Source organism: Pangasianodon hypophthalmus, chromosome 20, assembly GCF_027358585.1.
Source record: "Pangasianodon hypophthalmus isolate fPanHyp1 chromosome 20, fPanHyp1.pri, whole genome shotgun sequence".
NCBI classification, from domain to species: domain Eukaryota; kingdom Metazoa; phylum Chordata; class Actinopteri; order Siluriformes; family Pangasiidae; genus Pangasianodon; species Pangasianodon hypophthalmus.
This window is the reverse complement of record NC_069729.1, coordinates 3992729-4013338: the sequence shown is the minus strand read 5'-3', so window position 1 is coordinate 4013338 and position 20610 is coordinate 3992729. Positions and strand designations below refer to the sequence as shown.

The 20610-nt window shown below is 39.4% G+C and overlaps 2 protein-coding genes across 4 annotated transcripts in view; one reads left to right on the top strand and one right to left on the bottom strand.

The window, feature by feature from the left end:
- Nucleotides 1-391: 391 nt before the first annotated feature.
- Nucleotides 392-5021, bottom strand: thoc7 (THO complex 7). Its single transcript, XM_034314052.2, has 8 exons — nucleotides 4887-5021; nucleotides 3869-3989; nucleotides 3629-3756; nucleotides 2010-2096; nucleotides 1840-1897; nucleotides 1652-1718; nucleotides 1475-1544; nucleotides 392-568 (listed from the first exon to the last, which is right to left on the bottom strand). The coding sequence occupies exons 1-8, from the start codon at nucleotides 4903-4905 to the stop codon at nucleotides 507-509; spliced, it is 612 nt and encodes a 203-aa protein (XP_034169943.1). The 5' UTR covers nucleotides 4906-5021; the 3' UTR covers nucleotides 392-506.
- Nucleotides 5022-6391: 1370 nt separating this feature from the next.
- Nucleotides 6392-20610, top strand: part of LOC113539583 (ataxin-7) — a 31474-nt gene continuing 17255 nt past the window's right edge. For 2 of the 3 annotated variants that reach the window (XM_026935419.3, XM_026935417.3), the window contains exons 1-3: nucleotides 6392-6634; nucleotides 12626-12836; nucleotides 14735-14803. In XM_026935419.3, the coding sequence (XP_026791220.2) occupies nucleotides 12635-12836; nucleotides 14735-14803 (271 nt within the window). In that variant the 5' untranslated portion in view covers nucleotides 6392-6634; nucleotides 12626-12634. Of the gene's footprint in view, nucleotides 6635-8646; nucleotides 8743-12625; nucleotides 12837-14734; nucleotides 14804-20610 lie in introns of all 3 variants that reach the window. The other variant, XM_026935418.3, reaches the window with a different exon arrangement.

Genomic DNA, 20610 nt, shown 5'->3' with positions numbered 1-20610 from the left:
CCAATTAATCACCACACATGGCTAGATCTTGTCTTATAATTACAAAATTAGTTTACATAATAAACTGTTAAATCATTAAACATTAAAGTAATTAGAAGTATACATTTTGATGAGAGCTCTACAGAGTGTTATTCTGTTATGATAGTGGTGAAACATCAGATCCTCCTCAGAGCCATTTCTATAATTTTTCTATAACCTGCAGAACAGATCTAACAGATGTTCTCTATCCCTCAGTCCTGAGAAATGGTCTTTTAATGTGTGACAGCAGCACCATCTCCTGGGTTTGAGCATCACTACACACTGCCATTTCATGCCAAGTTCATCATTTCATGGTAAGTTCATCACTTCATGCTAATTACATCATATATATTAGACACAAAAACAAAAAGAATTGTGAAAACATCAATTTTATTACAATGTATTGTAATATTGTATTAAAAGATACTATGTAAATGTGAAATGGGAAGGGGGGAAAAAAAAACACTCTATAGAGGGAAAAAGAAAAACTAATCTCCGTTTTCCATTGGGCTTTCTTGGGACGTTTCATCATTCTCCATCTTTTCATCATCTGAAAAAACAAGAAATTCAAAACAACAATTCAGCTGATAGAAATGCAGGAAGTATGAAATTATGATAAACCTGACTGAAACGATCAGGAACAAAATAGCTCCTACTGGAATTTAATCACACGTTTTGGCTGGAGACCTGAAATCTGGAATCTGATTGGTCGGAAAGTGTAGCGCATCGCGTTTACTCACTCGACAAAAAGTCAACAAGTCGTTGCTGAACCATTTGAGTATGAGCTGTGGTGCTCTGTCCTTGCATCGCACGTAAAATATATTATTCGCTTCTGGCTAGCGTCTCGGTTTTTATTTTGAAGTGTTTAACTGCATCATGAGGAGGAGTGTTAAATAACTATATTATGGTAGACATTTTTAAATACCATACCTGATTCTGAAAAGACCGTCTGCCATTCGTACATGCTAATTAATCCGCCTAGTAAAAACCAATCTACTGTCGGAGACTCGGCCGATGTGTGTAGTGCAGCAGGCGTTGGGACATGTATGATTGCGCTGTAATTACAGCCCCGAGGTGCGTCACACCACCACAAAGTGTTTTACCTTGTGAAATTCAATAACGCATAAGGTTTTTTTTTTCCTGTATCTGTTTGTTGAACCTACTCGTCTATCAGACTAGCTCGTCCTGAGCTACAGATCCGTCCACCCTTTTTTTTTTTTTTCCCCCTCTACAACTAAGGGGAAAACTTGATTAACATTTCCCCTTGAACAGCAACAGCAAGTAGTTTGCTAAAGTGAATGGTTTTCACCGTGAATAGATTTCACCGAAAGAATCTCTCTCCACACTACGGCTTAACATTAGTTCTTCAGTGTTTCTTCTCGATATTTAAGCAAACATCTGATCCTGCTGCTTTAATGAGCACCCGTGTAGTAGTTCCACAGAAGGTGTGACTCACTCTCTAGTGTCTGCTGAAGCTCCTGGATGGTACTGAGAAGCACGTGGAACTGTTTCTTACGCAGCTCCAGCTGAAGGAAAAAGAGAAGGTGAACATTAGTGCTGTGGTTTTTTTTTTTTTGTGGTGCATGAAAGAAAGAGAGAGAGGAATTAAAATGACCAGGAAGCAGAGACTTACCTTATCTTCTACATTCTCTTTGATTTGTGAAAGCTGTTGAAGTTCTTTGTCCAGCGCTTCAAGCTGTCTGTGATGACAGGATCATACCATAATATCAGTTACTAACGTAATCTGGAGATTATTAAAATATCTTTATATCGTTTATATTACCGTGTCTACGTGCGTAATTAAACAGTACTTATACTTACTCCATCGTTTCATGTCTGTCTGGATGTTGCTGGATGACTTTTGCCAAAGCATCATACTCTAAAATACAAGAAAATCACACTTTTTCATTATTTGTGTAATAATAATAATAATAATAATAATAATTATTATTATTATTACTACTTCTACAGATGTAACGTAGTAATCACACCTTGGCGGTTCTTTCGTATCCTCTTTGCTCTCTGGATCTCTTTTTTGCATTCTGCGATTTTCTCATGTGCGGCTGATATACTTTGCTCTGTGTTGAGGAAACAGACCAGAAATGAGCGCAAACCTCAAACACAGACATTTCACCTGCTCCAATTCTATCAAAACGTAAAGGGAAGTACTGCTGAATCGCCTCCATGTGACTATATTTAACTGCTCTGATTGACTTTTTAAAGAAATGCTATCATTTATCCATCTAATACTGGGAGTGCTCCTACACATAATGCATGTTTCACCCAGTCACTGCACCGCTTTAACAGAGGGATTAAAAAAAAAAGTCTCATGAATAATAATTTTTACTTCATGTAATCAATATGGTTAAAGTTAAAGTCAGGCTGAGGGTGGTTTCTTAATTCAGTCTTAGTCTTTTTTCCTACTTCACTGGTCTAATACAGTTAACAAGCAGCCATGTGACTGAATATAGTCAGTGAAGGATTATGTAAGAAGCATCACATCCATACTGCAGAACAGCCAGACTGGTTTGAGCTGACAGGAAGTCTAGAGTAACTCTAATAACCACTCTGTACAAACGTGGCGAGCAGAAAAGCATCTCAGAACAAACAAAACGGCGAACCACGTGGCAGATGGGCTACAACAACAGAAGACCACGTCGGGATTCACTCCTGTCAACCAGGAACAGGAATCTGAGGCTACGAAACTGGACGGTTTTTGGACAGAAGATTGGAAAAAGCTAACTGTACTAGCTACATTCACTCAGAAAGCTCACCGACACTCTCTACTCCAAGCTTGATTTTCTTTGTAATGTCCTTAAACATGTTTAATGAGTTGTATATGACAGGATAAAGTGTTCTGTGTTTGTCTGTATGTATTTAAGTTTATTGTGATACCAGCTTCCATGGCTATTTCATGGCAAATACAGATACTAATCAAACATTAAATAAAATTCAGCTTATAAAAAAAATCAAACGTTTCTGTGCAACATGACGAGTCTATAAAAAATTCTTTACATTTACTTGTGATAAAATTGTAAACGTTTTCCTGGGTCCATCTGACAAAACATGTCTTTTAAAGATTGTCCTGATAAAAGGTGTTGTCTCATGACATTAAAATAGGGCAGACCACAAAAATATCTTGTACAGTCAAGGGAGTGTTACAGTATTGACATTTTGGTGGTTCTTCAGCCTTCAGTAGATATTCATGAGTCTGGTGTGGAATATACAGCACCTCGTGTATGCCACTTGATCATGTCTAGAATTAAAAGGGTAGATGTATATTTATCAAGTTTTTTTTGTGTAAACAGTAAACAGGAACTAACTGTAACTGAAGAAATGTCGCACCACAGGATTTGTCCAAGAAATCATTCATGCGAGTTGTTTGGATCTGTCACTTTAAGGCTTTATATCAAATTTGCACAGACTTGAAATTTAGCTTTGTCTCAATTGAAATGTCGCTGAAATTGTAGCTATGTATCACACACGTTCACAGAAAACAGACATTTGCCTGACTAGTGTGGATGTAAGGTGTCTGCTACTGCGCTTGTCCAGGCAGCGAGACACTTTCCAAGCACAAACATCACATCCACGAACACGGAACTGCTCTCACCGATGTCTGCGTAGATCGTTTCATAGTTCTCCATCTCCTTCAGGTTCATGTCGTACACCAAAAGCGTCTTTCCCATCGAGAACTCGCACTGTGACAAGCTTCCCAGCATCCTCTGGTACTGAGCAAACCTGCAGGAAAGGAGACGGAACAAACGTTAACGTCTGTAACAGCGTAACTGCCCTGTGACTAGTAAAATCTTAGATCGGATTATATGACGGATTATATGACGGATTAGATCACCCTTCTTCTGGCGTCACGTTTGAGTGGCACCATTTAATGAAGCTTTTCAGGAGGACGTTGATGCGTCTGTCGTCTCCGGCTCCGTCGCCGTCGATGAGCAGCCGCTTACGAATGACCTCATCTGCAATAAAGTCAGGCACAGGAGCGTACAGAAGCTGACACATAGTCTGAGTGCAAAAATTTGCACACCCTCAAGACAGAAAGTAATCTGATTATTACCAACAAAACATTAGTGTGTTTGGTTTCGTAGATGTTCCTTCATCATTACAAGTAACAAAAAATGGTCAAAAAAAAAAAAAAAAGCCAAGATGTTTTCCCTTTTCCCACCCAGAAAATATATGGGGGGTGCAAACTTTTACACTGAAGTGTATGTAACTTCAAATGCCACAATAATTTTATTATTAATAATAATTTTATTACAATTTTATTCCTGATTTCTTATTTTGGCTAAGTTGCTAAACTTTAATAATTTTACGATGAATTCTGATTTTTTTAAATTCTCCTTCTCTGGTAGTTGTAAACACTACTTCAGCAGGACGTGGGCTGAATCCCAAATGACTCCTAATTACAAAAAGAGTGCACTATATACTTTGTAAACGCCATTATTTTTTACACTCTGTAGTGAACCTATAAAGGAAACAGTGAGTGGTTTGTTATTCAGCCTGGGGAAAACGTTTACATGCTAACTCTTATTAATTATGACTTATTGTTGCTACTAGCTGCCCCATGGACGGTGAAGTTAGCTTAGATATTTTGTCATTTGTGACTTGAAATTGTAACTATAATATATTTACATATATACAATATATTATAATTACAATTTCAGTTGTCTTGGTAATAAAGGAGCCCTAGCTATGTAGCTACATCACCTCGGCTAATCTGTTAGCTAAACAGCTACCGCCTGATTTCAGCCCGTTTCTAGAAACCTGGCTAAATCTGCACTGTGTTTTTCACTCATCGTTAAAAACAAAGAACTTCAATATAATAATTTTAGCTACTCTACATGACCTGGTCTTACCGTCAGTTATAGTGCCCATTTGTTCCTCGGTGTGTAGTGAGATTTTTCGATAAAACTTTATTGACACTCCCGGAAGCAACAAAATAGGAGGCACTGACTGGAAGACCGCCGCCTGTGGGCGTGTCCTTTATTTCACTCCCCACTTTTTAATTCTGGATTAGTTTTCCTACTCTTGAGCTGTTACAGTCCAGACATAACATGACACGAAGAGGGATTTTTTTTTCTTACTTCAACGTATTGATTGGAAAAAAAAGGTTTTGGTTCATTTCCAGGCAATTCCTTTTTATTTTATCTTATTTATATTTTGTTAAAAAAAAAGAAAGAAAGAAAGAAAGAAAGAAAGAAAGTGGAAATTTGGTAGCTAATTATCACCTAATAATCCCTTAGGTGTATTAATAATAATAGTAATGTAATGTAATAATAGTGTAATAATAATAAAAGTAATAATAAAATAAACAGTGCCTTAATCAAACATTTAGATTTTTGTTGTTGTTGTTGTTGTTTTTATTTAGTATTGTTAGGCTGCTGTCCTTGTTGTTGTTTTAGATTGTTAATTTTGCAGTTATGTATGTATATATGTATGTGTGTCTATGCATGTATGCATTTGTTTGTTTGTTTATTAAAGATGTTACAGTGCTGATTAGTGTTAATAGAGCTGTTATTGGTTATTTTGGGTCTCTGCAGTGGCCTGAAGTCCAGAGTGAACTCTGTCCCAGGATGTTATTCAGCTCCAAATCTAAACCCAGTAACATGGAAACAGGAATCAAACTTCAGTGCAACTGCAGTTTGAATGAAATGAGGGAGAAGCGCTGCTTATATGGCTCATTCTTCCATGAGCACCGTGTGCCTGCTTTGGGTTCTCTGGGTAGAAAATTCAGGAATAATAAGTCTGAATGTGTCAAAGAAGTGAAAGTGGTGCAATACTGAAGATAATAAAATCAGTTTTTGCGGTGAACATAAAGGGGGCCATCATTTAGTGCTGTATTTGCTTACTTATTTTATAAATATGTTTATCATGCTATTTGTTTATATTTCTCTATTTATTTTAAGTTATATATTTATCTAGTGATTTGTGTTCCAGTCCATACAGAATATGTTGCATCAATTGAAATGAAGAAAAAAAGTGGTGTTTTTTTTTTGTCAACATTGCAGATCTGCTTGGGTGTGTTTTTCGATCACTTTATTTATTTATTTATTTATTTATTTTCCAACCTATCAGGTTCCCATTTATTTATTTATTTATTTATTTATTTATTTCCGTGCTTATTAGTTTCCCATTTATTTATTTATTTATTTATTTATTTCCGTGCTTATTAGTTTCCCATTTATTTATTTATTTATTTATTTCCCCTTCCTTCTGGCATCCTACGTCAGGATTGGTCAGTTCACGATCCAATCAGCTTGCTGCTTGTGAGTTCGAACTATTGACCAATCACCGCGCGGGATTTGAGTTCAGCCGGATTACGGGTGGGGGATGAAAACGCGCCCGTTGTCGGTTGACAGGCAGACGGCGGCGGTGGAGTGATGAGCGGCGTGGTGCGCATGCGCGCTGGCGAAGTGACGCGCTCGGTCCCAGAATGCTGCCTGGTAAACAGACATGGAAGCACCTGGTGAAGACCTCCACAGTCCCTGAGCACTGCACCGCCGCTCCGCGTTTCTCCCTCAGCCTCATTCTCAATCTCCTCGAACGGCTCACACATCTGCTCGCTCTCGGAGCCTGGCTCGGATCTCTGAGGTCCGGGACGTAGGTAAGAGAACAAAGATGACAGCGGCGTTAGCTGCTAATGGCTGTTCTGCTGCTCAACAGGGACAGTTTTAATGCTAGCGATGCTAACGCTGAGCTACAAATGGCTTCAGTTAGCCCGCTAGCACTGCTAGCACGGAAGCTAAACGTGCCACACAGAGTCGGGGTTCGATGCTAACAGGCTAACGCTTCAGTTAGCAGAGAAGCTAACCTGCTGCTAGCGCGCGCGCCCCCCTGCTCCTCCTCCTCCTCCTCCTCAAATGGCAGTAACATTTTATTTTGGTGACGTAATTCTTATCTAAGTTTAAATCTGATCCGCTTTTAACGCCGTGATATTTCGACGGGAATTTGTCGGACATTTTGTGACTTTGTTATCGGCTGCACTTTTCTGGTTTGTTTTTGTTTCGCCATTTTTTTTCCTGCCTTCACTCTGTCCAAGTGCACTTGTTCTAGTGAAGTGAGCAACTCTCTCACTAGAGCAGGCCTCTGAATGAATGGAGCAATGACAGCTAACTAACACGGACAAAAACAAACTTTAGAAATGACACTTACAGCAAAAAGAGCAATTTCTTCATTATGTGAAACCATTTCTGTTCAAAACTGCAACAGAAACTGTAAAAGTAACCAGATTTTTACCGAAAAACTCGGCGCTTTGCTCACATAACTGCCATTTTTATTTATTTTTGTGCAATTTCTTTTAATTCAGGTATATCCTAGGTGTATTTAAAAACATTTAGAATAGTTATTATTAACATAATAATTATTATATTATAATTATATATTCTTCTTTACATTGTTGCTGTTAAATATGAAACATGAAATCCTCGCATTACTCAAAATGTAGGCGTTTAGTTAGGGCTGAATACCAAACACCGCAGTTCTTCCTCAAGAAGTGCACTACACAGGATACCTAATAGTGGCTTGTACACTGTATGAAGTGCACTATTTTAACAGTAGGGACTGATTCAGGATTCAACCCATAACTGTGTGTACATTTGAAATGGGATTGATGAACAGTGGCTTCATTAAACGGAGATTTTTACTAGTGACTATTATTTCTCATTACCTCTTTATATTCATGACTTTTATCAAAATTTTCTTTAAGGTGTCGTTCAGGGATACGCTACGTAGAGGTGTAGATCGATACGATACGATTTCGGTTCGATATTTGACGGTACTACCGAATCTGCCGTGATTACGATATGATTGGATTTACTAGCAGGGCAATAAGACAGTATATAAGTGTATCAGTATCGTGATATATTCACATCTACTAATCACGAAATAATTTCAAATCACTCACCCGGCCGTCTGTTAGATTGTTTGTTCGATTTCTTGCTGTTGCCAGTAAGACGGAAAGCCTCCTAAGCTCTACTTTAAGGGGAATTTTTCTGCAGGCTTGTGGTCACGCTGAATAACCAGCCTACACCATCACCATTTGCATAAATGCCATTTCCACTGCTTGTGATAATGTCAGGCGTGGCGTATAACATTTTAAAGTGATATTTCTTTTGCAGAGGAGTGACATTTATGCACATTCTTTCTTAAGCATACACCCTTTCTATCCTTAATATCCGTACACTCTTCCGTAACATGCTCGTTTACTTTAAAATACAGAAAACCTTTACTACTGAGTTCTTTATATATATATGTCTATACTATTGATAATTACTGCCTGCTCATGTATCAAAGCTCAAAATGTGCTAAAAAGCCCAAAGAGTTTTCAGAGCACTTTTTTTTTTTGTCTGGAAGAGGGATTAACGGGATGCCAACTGCAGAGCTCTCAGGTGGTTAACCAGGGATAGTGCTTATTGGATCGGATTACTCTGTAGCGGCGGGTTGCTCCATAAGTAGCTCATGTACCAGAAAGCCACAACCAGATTCACTTGGCCTTCAGCCGAGCGGCATCTCCCGTTGGCAGACACGCGGCCGACTCCCTAAATGGCGATTATTGTGCGCGGACGATGAAAACAATACGATCAGCTTTCCCTCTCTGCCTCTGCCGTGTGCCTGCAGGTCCTGTGTTCAGCGCGCGTGGCCGAGCGGAATCGCCAGAGCCGATGAGGATCTGCTGATTTGGGCTGCGGAGTTCTGTTTTTCACTTTTCAATAGGTATGAGATGTTAGAAGAAGATCAGATGCACTTTGACAATTCTAGAAAATAATTGTGCTCTAATAGCAGCATCGGATATGCAAAAGGTAAGGAATAAAACACTTGTGGACATGCTGTCATGGGAAAATAATCAACAGCGGAGTGGTGTGATGCGGCATGACATGAAGCGGAGTCACCTTGAAGTGGATTATTTTCCAATAACATCATGTCCCGAAGTGATTTATTTGCCTTATACTCCAGCAATTTGTGCTTTTTATCCGTTTAATGTTGTGGAACATCTCGAAACAAGTTAATCACTTACTTTATAGAAGCTATAAACAGTCGTCTCCCTCGCTAGTCAGTCTTTTTTCTCTTTTTTTGATGCAGCTTGTCACGTTATAGAGAAACTATAAAACGTAAAGTCCTCAAACCTGACAATTTGCTAATGATGGAAAAACTACTGAGTGCTGAAACTGGAGACTCCTTCCATAAATGTTAAATAAAAGTCTCCTTACAGAAAAACATACCATATAATTTTTTGACATGTTTTTGTGGTAATAAACTCTTTATTATTAGATTTCTCTATAAGTCCCTGTGAATGATTTGTTACTAGAGAAACGATCACAAAACAAACAAACATAGAAAATTAATCAACACCTTCTGACCAATCAGATATTAGACGCTGTGGTATAAGAGACTGGATACATGATGCGCAGTACATCTTATTACTGAGCTACAGTTGTGTGACATTGAACTGTATATAAATATGATTTTTGGCTTTTTTAGTTCATTATATGATTAACAACTAATTAAAAAAAAAATCACACTGATGATATGCGACTCTTAGATTAATTCTCGTTCGCTCTGTAATCACACTGTTTTTACTACACAGCTGTCATTGGATCACTTGGATCACTTTCTCATTTTGCCATGTGCATTGTTTATCTCTTTAATAAGTAGACACCGACCCACGATCTACACTTAAAACCATCCAGATTGAGATTTCGGTGCATTTTAAAATCTGTAAATAGATTTTTAAAGCACCTTCACTGTACTTATTAGGCAGGTAAAAGAAGTACTTAAAGATGGCTGCATTATTTTCACCAGAATGATTTGGATCACGTGACCTCAGCTGGAGGGTCTGGGATCAGGTCAGGATGATCACCGTGCACACACACACACACACACACACACACGCACACACACACACACACAGTGGCACGGTTAGTTGGACTCATTTGCTTTTTCGCAAAGGCCAAAGCTGTCATAGCAATTAATATCCGATACAGTGTCTCCCTGTTATCAGGTCATACTGAAGTCAGAGGCGATGTGTAGGAGCTAACAGATTTAGCGTGAGGGTTCTTTTACATGTGCAGTCTGTTCGAATGGAGCCCTGGTTGCGATCTCCATCTCGGTGCGGTTCTTCAGGCAGATGAGAACACAACGATCGCGCTCAGGTGTGGACCAAAACTGTGAGAGTCTGAGCGAGGTGGTCTCGCGAAGTGAACTCGAAACACACTGAGAAAGTGATTCGACTCTGAATCGGCTGCAGGGAGTGAACCAGATGTGCCGCGTGTTTCGGGTTGTGGATGTGAGCTGCTAAACTGAGCCAAAGGACAGAGCCGAAGCGCTGCAGAAATGCCATGTGAGTTTAGGAAACAAGCGCTGGATTTATATAATTAGCAAGTACGTTATTTAGCTCGGTGATTTCTCGGTGCAGTTGGTAAAGTTTGCTCATAATTCTGACTAATGAATGAAAGATGTTTATTTTCAGCTCGGTACACCCTTAAGCTGTCATCTTTTCTTTTTTTTTCCTTTCTTTCTTTCTTCTCCCCTTTTGGTGTGAAATTAAATCAATTAGCAAACGAACCAAAAGAATCAGTTTAGCTTTGTTTCCGACTCCACAAAACAAAGTAATAGGTGCGAAAGCGCCCTGAGACACCAAGCTGATCGTCGGACGCCGTCAGGCCATCATTGAGCACCTGTGGCTGACTGTTGCCTGTAGTTTTATGGTCTGTTCCACATCGCTGGCACAAGTCAGCCCCTGAATCAGTATCTGAGGCCAGCTGGAAATAAAAACAATCCGTGAGCAAAGCAAGCAAATCTTGATCAAAGTTTGTAACTCACTTCTAGACCAACTTTCTGCTCATTATAATATATGAATTTTAATATTTCGATTAGGATAGTATTATATAAGCGCAGATTTAAAAATACCCAAAGTGTCCGTAAGGCTTTGTCAATCTGTCATTTTTATCTATGCAAATGAAATGACTCTTGTTTGTTCTCTCTGCGTGTAGGTCCATCTCACACACACTTTTCACTAGAAGGTGGAGGCAAGGCTGAAGTGTAGGTTGGATCGTGTACCAAGGATACAGAAAGAGATTTATTCACACCAAGGAGCAGATCAGTAACCCGCGCTGAATAAATACATTTTTTTAAGGCGTTTGTATTATGCAAGCGTGTCGGCTGTGTGAGGCAGCGTATATTCGCAGATGCTTTTGACCTTTTTGTGAGGATGAAAATGAAAAAAAAAAAAAAAGATGATCAGCAGTTAGGCTTCAGTGTAATCGTAATTGCACCGTAGTAGTTGATGGTTGTGGGTTAGCACTCATTCCACACAAAATTCATATCGCGATACGCGAGTTCTCGCTGTTTACCCAGCATTCAGTGCAGACAGGAAAGACAACTGGTTCATCACGTGTTCACTGTCTGTGTGCACTGGCACCTGAAAGCTTTTTACACACTGGGGGATTGTGATTAAGGTCAAAAATACAAGGTATGAATATACTGAAATTCAAGAAATTGATATTCACTACACCGGATTGTACTGCATTGTCAGTTTCTTGATTGCTGCCTTTTTGAACTAACGTGTGAACTAAAGTGTTGGTGTAGTTGATGCAGAAACCAAAGAATTGCTATTCATTTTTTTAAGAAATGAAAAATAAAGGATTTTTTGTAGTTATATTGAGTCTCATGTGAGCATGAGTTATATCAGTCAAGTGACTGGGGTGTAACCTTTCCCTTATAAATGTAATTCATTTTAAAGCGAAGGTTTCACATGTAACTAACATGTCACTGTATGGCCAAAAGTTTGTGGACGCCTGAACTTCACAGCCATTTGTGGTTTTTCCACGAACTGTGTGGAGGCACATGATGGTGTAAAACGACTCTGCATGCTGTAGCGTTACACTTTCCCTTCACTGGAACTGAGAGGCTCAGACCTGTTCCAGCATGACAATGCCCCTGTGCACAAAGCCAGCGCCGGGAACACAACCTCTACCACGGCTGGAGTGGAGGAACTCGAATGGCCTGCACACAGACACTCTGAGATTTCTTTCTTTTTTTTTTGTTTAAGGTTACACTTCTTTCTGTTAGGATCTATATTATATAAATATATTTTTATTTCATGGTTGAGATTTCCTTTAATGGCTTTACATTTTCTGAGTACTTTTAAGCATGTGTGTGTGTGTGTGTGTGTGTGTGTGTGTGTAATGTGCATATTTGACTTGTTTGAGTTGTGTACAGTAAATTGTTCCTCAGTGACGCTTGAGTGCATTAAAGAGAGGGATTTTCCACATCAGCTCTGTTTTAGTGAACAAAGACTGACACGGAAAGTAATCTTTCGTACAAGCACGTGTGTGTGTGTGGCCGGCTTGTGTTTTGCCAATTCACGTGATCCGGGCCGAAGTTTTGATCCGTCCATAACCGTGTTAAATCAGTGATTGATGTGCTCATATCCGCCGCGATGCGAGCTCACACCGACAGTCCCGAGCTCAGCTCAGAGGTGGAGGAGGGGAAATCAGCGCGGTTTCGCCCCTCGGTGTGTTTAACCAGAGCGCTGACTGGCTGCATGTATGTGTGTTTGTGTGTGTGTGTGTGTGTGCGCGCGCGCGCTCCGTTCTAGCGGTGAAGCATGTCGGAAAAGGCCGAGGAGGGCGAGCCGCGGGCGGAGCAGCGCGCCAGAGCGCCGCCCAGACACCAGCAGCAGCGGACTGAAGGCGCGTCAGCAATGGCGGCCATCGGCGAGCGCGCGGCGTCTCTCCCGAGTCCGGAAGTCATGCTGGGCCAGGCGTGGAGCTGCTGGGTGGACGCCGTGAAGCTGCACGCGACCGACGGTGAGTGCTCGAGCCGTAACCCATAGCAACGAGTCCAAAAAAAAGAAGGCAGCCGCCAGTAAAGTAGCGACAGCAGAGCAAGTGTTTACCTGATTATCCGACTAACAGTCAGTCAGTCAGCTCACTGTGTTTATCTCTCCCATTTTACCTGTTTATACAGCACAGTTTACCTGTTTATACAGCACAGTTTACCTGTTTATATCCACCAGTTTACCTGTTTATATCCACCAGTTTACCTGTTTATACAGCACAGTTTACCTGTTTATATCCACCAGTTTACCTGTTTATATCCACCAGTTTACCTGTTTATATCCAGCACAGTTTACCTGTTTATATCCACCAGTTTACCTGTTTATATCCAGCACAGTTTACCTGTTTATATCCACCAGTTTACCTGTTTATACAGCACAGTTTACCTGTTTATATCCACCAGTTTACCTGTTTATATCCACCAGTTTACCTGTTTATGCAGCACAGTTTACCTGTTTATGCAGCACAGTTTACCTGTTTATATTCACCAGTTTACCTGTTTATACAGCACAGTTTACCTGTTTATGCAGCACAGTTTTCCTGTTTATCTCTCCCATTTTACCTGTTCATGCAGCACAGTTTACCTGTTTATATCCACCAGTTTACCTGTTTATATCCACCAGTTTACCTGTTTATGCAGCACAGTTTACCTGTTTATGCAGCACAGTTTACCTGTTTATGCAGCACAGTTTACCTGTTTATACAGCACAGTTTACCTGTTTATGCAGCACAGTTTTCCTGTTTATGCAGCACAGTTTACCTGTTTATACTGTGCAGTTTACCTCCCTAATCTGGTTACCTGTTTACCCTACTATTGACCTATTGATCAAATGTTTTACCTGACTATATATGTGAGATAGATATAGAAGTTATATTTAATTATCTACCTATTTATCAGTTTCATAAACGTTTACTTGTTCGCCAAACAGACTGACTAACTTTTTTATTCCACAGTTTAAGTGATTGGCTACATGTTTATCTAACTGACTGACTAACAGTTGACCTGTATTATCACCCATTTTACCTGTTTATACAGCACAGTTTACCTCCCTAATGTTTACCCAAATAACTACTTCTGTATCAGACTTTTTATCTGTTTACTAACTATTTACTTGTTCACCTAACCGACTGACTGAATTAATTGTTTACCTATTAATACATACAGTTTACTTGACTGGCTACCAGTTGATCAGTCTGTTTAGCTGTTTACTAGCTGTTTACTAGTTTGCCTAAGTGACTGACTGACTGAATTAACGTTCACCTGTTGATTACACAGTTTACCTGACTACTCTTTACCCAGATAACTACTTATCTATTTACTAAATGTTTACTTAGTGTTTTTACCTAACTGTGTTTACTCCTTTATCAGACTCTTTACCTACTCATATATCTGTTAATCTGTTTGTTGAATATTATTCCCTGATTATTTAGCTATTTAGCTGACAACTGACTTATTTATCCGACACCTGATTGAATGAATGAATGTATATTAAAAAAAAAAAAAAACTGTTTATTTTGCAGAATGAATGTTGAGTGCATTGTTTGACCATTTACGTGACTGTTTTTCTGAATCTCTCCCTGCTTATATATCTGACAATTTGTTTATTAAAGAGTTTATCCGACTGTTTAACTATTTACCCGACAGTTTACCTGTTTATCAGGTATCCTGCCTGGCCTCATACGTGACTGAGTAAATGTTTCCGTCTTTAGATATTGTAGATATTTTCTTGGCTGTTTACATGTTTATCTGTTTATCCTACAGTATCTGATGAATAAACTGTACCTTTTATCTGATTGTTCACCTGTTTATTTAACAGTCTGCCAATTGTATTTTATTTAATGCGTCTCTTTTTGACTCGTCTCCGTAGGCATAGAACCAGAAGAAAGTTTTAAAGAATGCGGGAGGAACCGAGAAGCCATGCGACTGTGCAGAGAAGGTGGGTGCTCTCTCTTTTTCTTTCACATGTGATCAGAAAGCCTTAATATTTATGCCTTAAAGAGGGTTGTTTGTGCTCCTATTAATAAAATGACACAAAGATGATGCAAACTCAACACTGACAAAACAGACCATTTATTAGGCACCAAGTGTTCTGGTACTTCCTGCTTGGGGGGGGAAAAAAAAGTCCCAGAGGGTTTACATTTTTTTCTAGTTAATTCCTTATGTGTGTCAATTTTGTCTCACCTTTGGCAAAGCTATAAAAGTTTCAGCAGCATTATGAGTTTCAGGTTTAAAATAAAATAAAATAAATAAATAAATAAACCTCTTAGCTGTGTGGCTCAACAATTTGTTGATGATTTCGGTAGAAGCACGACACAGTTCCAGATTCTTGGAAAAGCTTCCTGAGGTTTTAACACTCAGTTGCGAAATATAATTATTGCAAATACATAGTGTGTAGTGTGTTTATAAAAAAAAAAATAAATAAAATGACTGACAACTCCTGATTTTACCGTACTGTTAGAGTTAACAAACATATTGTCCGTGTTAACACAAGATCACCAAATCTTTGTTTACGAGCATTACTGATGAGTCATAGTCATATTCCTGTCCCGTCATCATCCTCCAGCTTTTCACCTCTTCATTATAATGAACAATTATTAAATAATGAATTCTGTTTCCGCGTCATTAGGCCTGTCTAAAGCACAGTGCAGGCATCAAGTTTACTCCACAGTTGACTTTGTGATATAGAGGATGTTAAGAAGGACCAAAGTATGTGTTTAAAAAAAAACAAAAAAAAACAAAGGTGAGATGGACAGAGAGAGGGAGGGAGACAGTATCTTGCATAAGTATTCACCCCCCCTTGAACTTTTTCTACATTTTGTAGTGTTATAATCTGGAAATGAAATTGCTCTAAGTGGCGTTATCACTGGTGTGGTGTCATGAATCTACCCAAAACAGTCCTTAATATTGATGAGGGGGTAAAATCAAAATAAATTGCAAAAGTATTCATCCCCTAAATGAGTTCTGGGGCAAGCACTTGCCATCGGAAGTTAGATTATTAGTTAAATGCAATTAAAGTGTCGCAATAGCTACACGGGTTGGTTCAAAACCAAGAACGTGAATATCTTATTCTACATTCACACGAACAAGTGACACGTCACTCGTGTCGCTTGAGTCTCTTGTGGGTGTGAACAGACTTCTTCTGTTGCAGCTTGTTGGTCTGCACTGTTCAAAGGTTTTTTTTGTTGTTTGATTGTTTTTTTTTTAGTTCAGATGTCTGTAGTAGTTATATATAACTTCTCAAGCTAACTGGTTAAGCACAAATTACATAATGCATTAATTTCTTCATAATGACACATTTAATGAGACATCGTATGAGACAGGATAAGATCAAATCGTGGATATAATTATTATATCTAATTACAGGTACGAACTAAAGTTTGTGATTGGGGAACTGAAGAAACAGCGAACCACACACACACCATAGGTTCGGTCCAAGGCATCTTTCAGTCCAAGCCTTTGGATCCGTTGCTTCACTGTGTCATTTATTCCTTCCTCATATGTCTCACTGTCACTTTGTCACTTGCCGCTGTCGCTGTGGCTCCATGTCATGTGTAAATAGAACACGAAAGAGCAACTGTTTGTTTGTCACTTGGTAGTGTGATCGTAGAGTTAGGTCGGTCCGGTCAAAGCCCAGATTGAGAGTTTCTAACTTGAGTGCACTTCATGTGATCTGACAGAGTTTGAGCAGTTTAGCCAAAAATATCAGGAATCAGCTGTTCGAAACAGGTAGAGACATATCCCAGAACACTTGCATCTGCAATTGCAGCCAAAGCTAGTTATACCAAGTATTGAACCGACAAACACTTTGTTTTTTCATTAAGGCTTTTTAATGAACCTTTGTGTCACAATAAAAAAAAAATATTGTGCCCCTTCGAAAGTTGCGTAAATCAGATGATAAAAATCCCAGTTCCAGGTTGTAACCATACAAAACATGGAAAAGGTCAAGAGGGGTGAATACTTATGCCACCTACCATAGAATATTACAACTAGGCTGTTCATACGTCATTAAAGACGTCTACTCCCTCCGCTCCATCAAACCTTCTCTTTCTTTGTGCCTGAAGCAGTTACACGCTGTACTTGTGAGGATCGTTTATCTAACAGCACATTTGCACGGGAACACAATGGAGCTAGTGTGCGGAGAGCAACGGAAACGTTTCACGATGTACAGTCCGAATGAAGAGAACTTGCAGAACGAGAACGTGTCAGTTTATCAGCTCGTGCTTGACCAGAGAGGAAACAAACAGCTTCAGGCTAGTATTGATTGGGATCGGACTTGCTGGCATTGCTTATCCTAAGTGAAAGCTGCTGTGGTCTCAGAAAAGAAGGTACTACACAGTACCTTTCCTTGATGAAGGGGTGATACAAAAGGTATACGCTCGAGAGTCATTTCTAAGGGTGCACTATAATCCACATTTTCAGGTGAAAGATGCATCTTATAGGTACAAAAGATATGGGTCCCATCTGATATAGAATCAGCTCTGTTTTTAAGCAAGTCTGAGCTTTAACTGTTACGAGAGTTACATGGTGCATAGTGTTGAAGGTTGTCATTTCTGTTTCGCTTTCACATTTGTCAGAAATTTTAACGCGTCTACGGGAAACCACTCCGACCACGCCCATTGCCTGCCCAAACACACGCTGATGAGCTAATGTTCTAATCGTTCACCACCTCAGGTAAAGAAAGAGACAGACAGACAAAGAGACAGACTTTGTTTTATCTTGTTAGCATATTTTATTTCTAGCTCTTTAAAAAAAAGAGAAAGAGAGATAAGTCAACTGTAGGAGTTTAATGCTAGTAGATGCCCCTGCACCAGCTCCGCCCCTGCACCGGCTCCGCCCTCGTACCAGTTCCCATGTCTTTTGAAGCTGTAGATCGGCGTAAAACTGTAGAAGCTTTGAATTCAGTAGCCCACCCAAATTTTTCAGACTCTGTAAATGCATCTTCCATGTGATAAGTTTCCCGGTGCACTTCATCGAATAATTTAAATCAGCGCTCTCGTGTGTGTATAATCTGCATATGATGGATGAACGGTGTAGCAGGTAGTGAATCTGCTTCGTAACTCCAGGGTTCGGATCCTGAGCTCAGGTTACTGTCTGTGGAGTTTTCCGTGTCTGTCTCTGTGTCTACATGAGTTTGCTCTGGGTAGGAAATATGTGGCATCTATCAGTCCATTCATGGCCTCTCTGGTTTTAATTAGTTATAGAGTATTTACAGCTCATCATCCTGTATGGTGTGTGGAGTGGAAAAGCAACCTTGATACCATCCATGAACCAATGATAGCCAAGCTATTATTGTTTTGTTTTATTTTTTTTTATCTGAAGTCACATGAACTCCCAGGAATATGGTTATATCTGGGGGCGCTCTCTTTTTCAACATCGGTCTATGAAAATCATTTGTATATAGATATATAAAATGTACAATCTAGCCGAAGTTTATTCTGAAATAAATGATAGTGTTGATTATTGACCCTGTGCTCATGACTGGATCACTGACCTGCAGCTTTGCCATTATTTCCAGTGCAGGGCTGTTACGGGTAGTCACAGTGTGTGATCAGACAGTTACCGCACCGCTGACTTGTTTTAAATACAGATTAAACGAAATTTCACAACCCTCCTCGTCTGGACTCGCTAAATCAGACTACAGCAGCCTCCGTTTCTCAGCACAGGGAAAACAAATGCAAACCCTAAAACTCCTTTGCCTGTGTAATCCCCTGCTGTTGTAAACACGTTACATTGCTACCTCTGTGGCCCTCCTTCCATAACCTTTCATAACCTTATCATACATGATGACACGGATGACTGTGGCATTGCTGAGCCCAGCTAATAAAACAACTGTCTGTTTTTTCTGTTTTTTGCTTAACACAATGCTGAATAATAATAGATTTTTTTTCTGCTCAGCATGCTGCTTTTCCACGCAACTACTCTCTCTTTTAGCATATAACAGCAACGTGATAAATACTGACAGTGTGTGTATGTATATATGTATATGTGTGTATATATATATATATATATATATAAGGATGGATACTAATGCGCGTTATAAGATGTGCTTGTGAGCGCAGGTGCAAACAACACGACTCTGTACAGTCATCGTCAGAACGTGACTAAAAGCTGGGCTGCACATTGAGGTGGGCTATGACTGACTGGAGACACACACACACACACACACACACACAGCAGACTGTGCACTCCATGTGTTGACTCGCTCTGCACACGGGGCTTCTAAAGACAGTTCGTTGTGGTACATTTATCACTCGCAGTGAAGAGGCTTTCTCTCTCTCTCTCTCTCTCTCTCTTGCTTTGTTTTTGTTCACCTCTCTCTCTCCCTGTATACATATCTCTCTTCTTTTCTTTTTCCTCATATACAGATTTCTTTTTTTTTTTTTTTTTTTTCCTGTCCAGCCTGCTAATCTGTTTTCTAAACCGATGTCCAGTGGATTTGCTTCTCTTATTTTTATTTTTTATTAAGAGCCATCTGGACCTTCTCAGCGTGATGGCATGCCCTCTTGCTCAAGTGATGCTCAGCCCGGGCGTTTCTAATGTGTGTAATTAGACTAAAGTTGCCCAAGTGCCCTTGACATCTGATCAAAAGGCCATCTTTCTCACAGCCATGGCCAAACCGATGTATCAGACTTACTCACGCTACATGCTTTTCCCCAGAAGTTGCACAGTTTTGCCCGGATTAGTCATCTGTACAGACTCCATTAGAGCAGCATCAGATTGGAGAGCCCTGCTCATAATAATAATGGTTGCACCAGGATGCTATTATGACCTTTTTAGCTCGTACTCCATGGCTAAAATCTCCAGCCGCTGGCTCTTTATTACTCTTGCTAGTGTTTATTAAGGCATGAAGGGACTGGTAGAGCACTTGATTTAGTGTAAGTGCCACTTGAAGTGTGTTAAGTATAATGGGGGGGCCTTGAATCATCCACCGCCGGCGAGCGGCTCCCACACGGCGCTCAGTGCCGTGAAAAGCGTCATTAAAGCACCGCTAGCTGTTAAGAAACCCGAAGAGAGGAGCTGGACTGTAGCACTGCCTTCACACTTGCATTAATTAGTTTGGGACTTGTGAATCATTATTGAGAAACACATGTGATATTGCTGTCTAGTTTAGTGAGTTTGAATTTTAATCAGTGACCTTGTTAATAATAATATTTTTAAGAATAATAAAGTTATTTATACAGTATGCATTAAGATGCAGCTGAAAGAGCTTTAGGGGGAAAAACAACAACATAAAGGAAGAAGCAGACAAAAAAAAGTGTCATTGAAATTCTTAATCAATAATTGTAAAAAATAATAATAAAGTAACCATAAAATAAATATAGTAGTAGTGATTGTTTATAGTAGTAGTGATTGTTTATTTTATTTAATTATTGGAAATATTTCATAATAATTAAATAAAATAATTGCTCATGAATCATAAACGATAAAATGTAAAATTAAAGAAAGCACATGAACACCAGTCAGCTTGAGGCCTGTAGCTTTTTTTCCCCTTCTTCTTTTCCCTCCTTTCTTTGCTTGACTGAAGACAGTTTAATATAACCTTTAGTTTAGGTACTATCCTGATTGTGTGAAGATACGGATTCAAAATTAATGCTAAAAAAAATCCTACTCATGCTTATGTTCATGTCATGGATCGATTTGGAAATGAATCTCAAATCTTAATGCGTGCTGGTTTCTGGGAAAGGAAAACAACCCTCACGTATAGTCATGTGTTTTCTCGGAGCAGGTCCACGTGTGTCACCA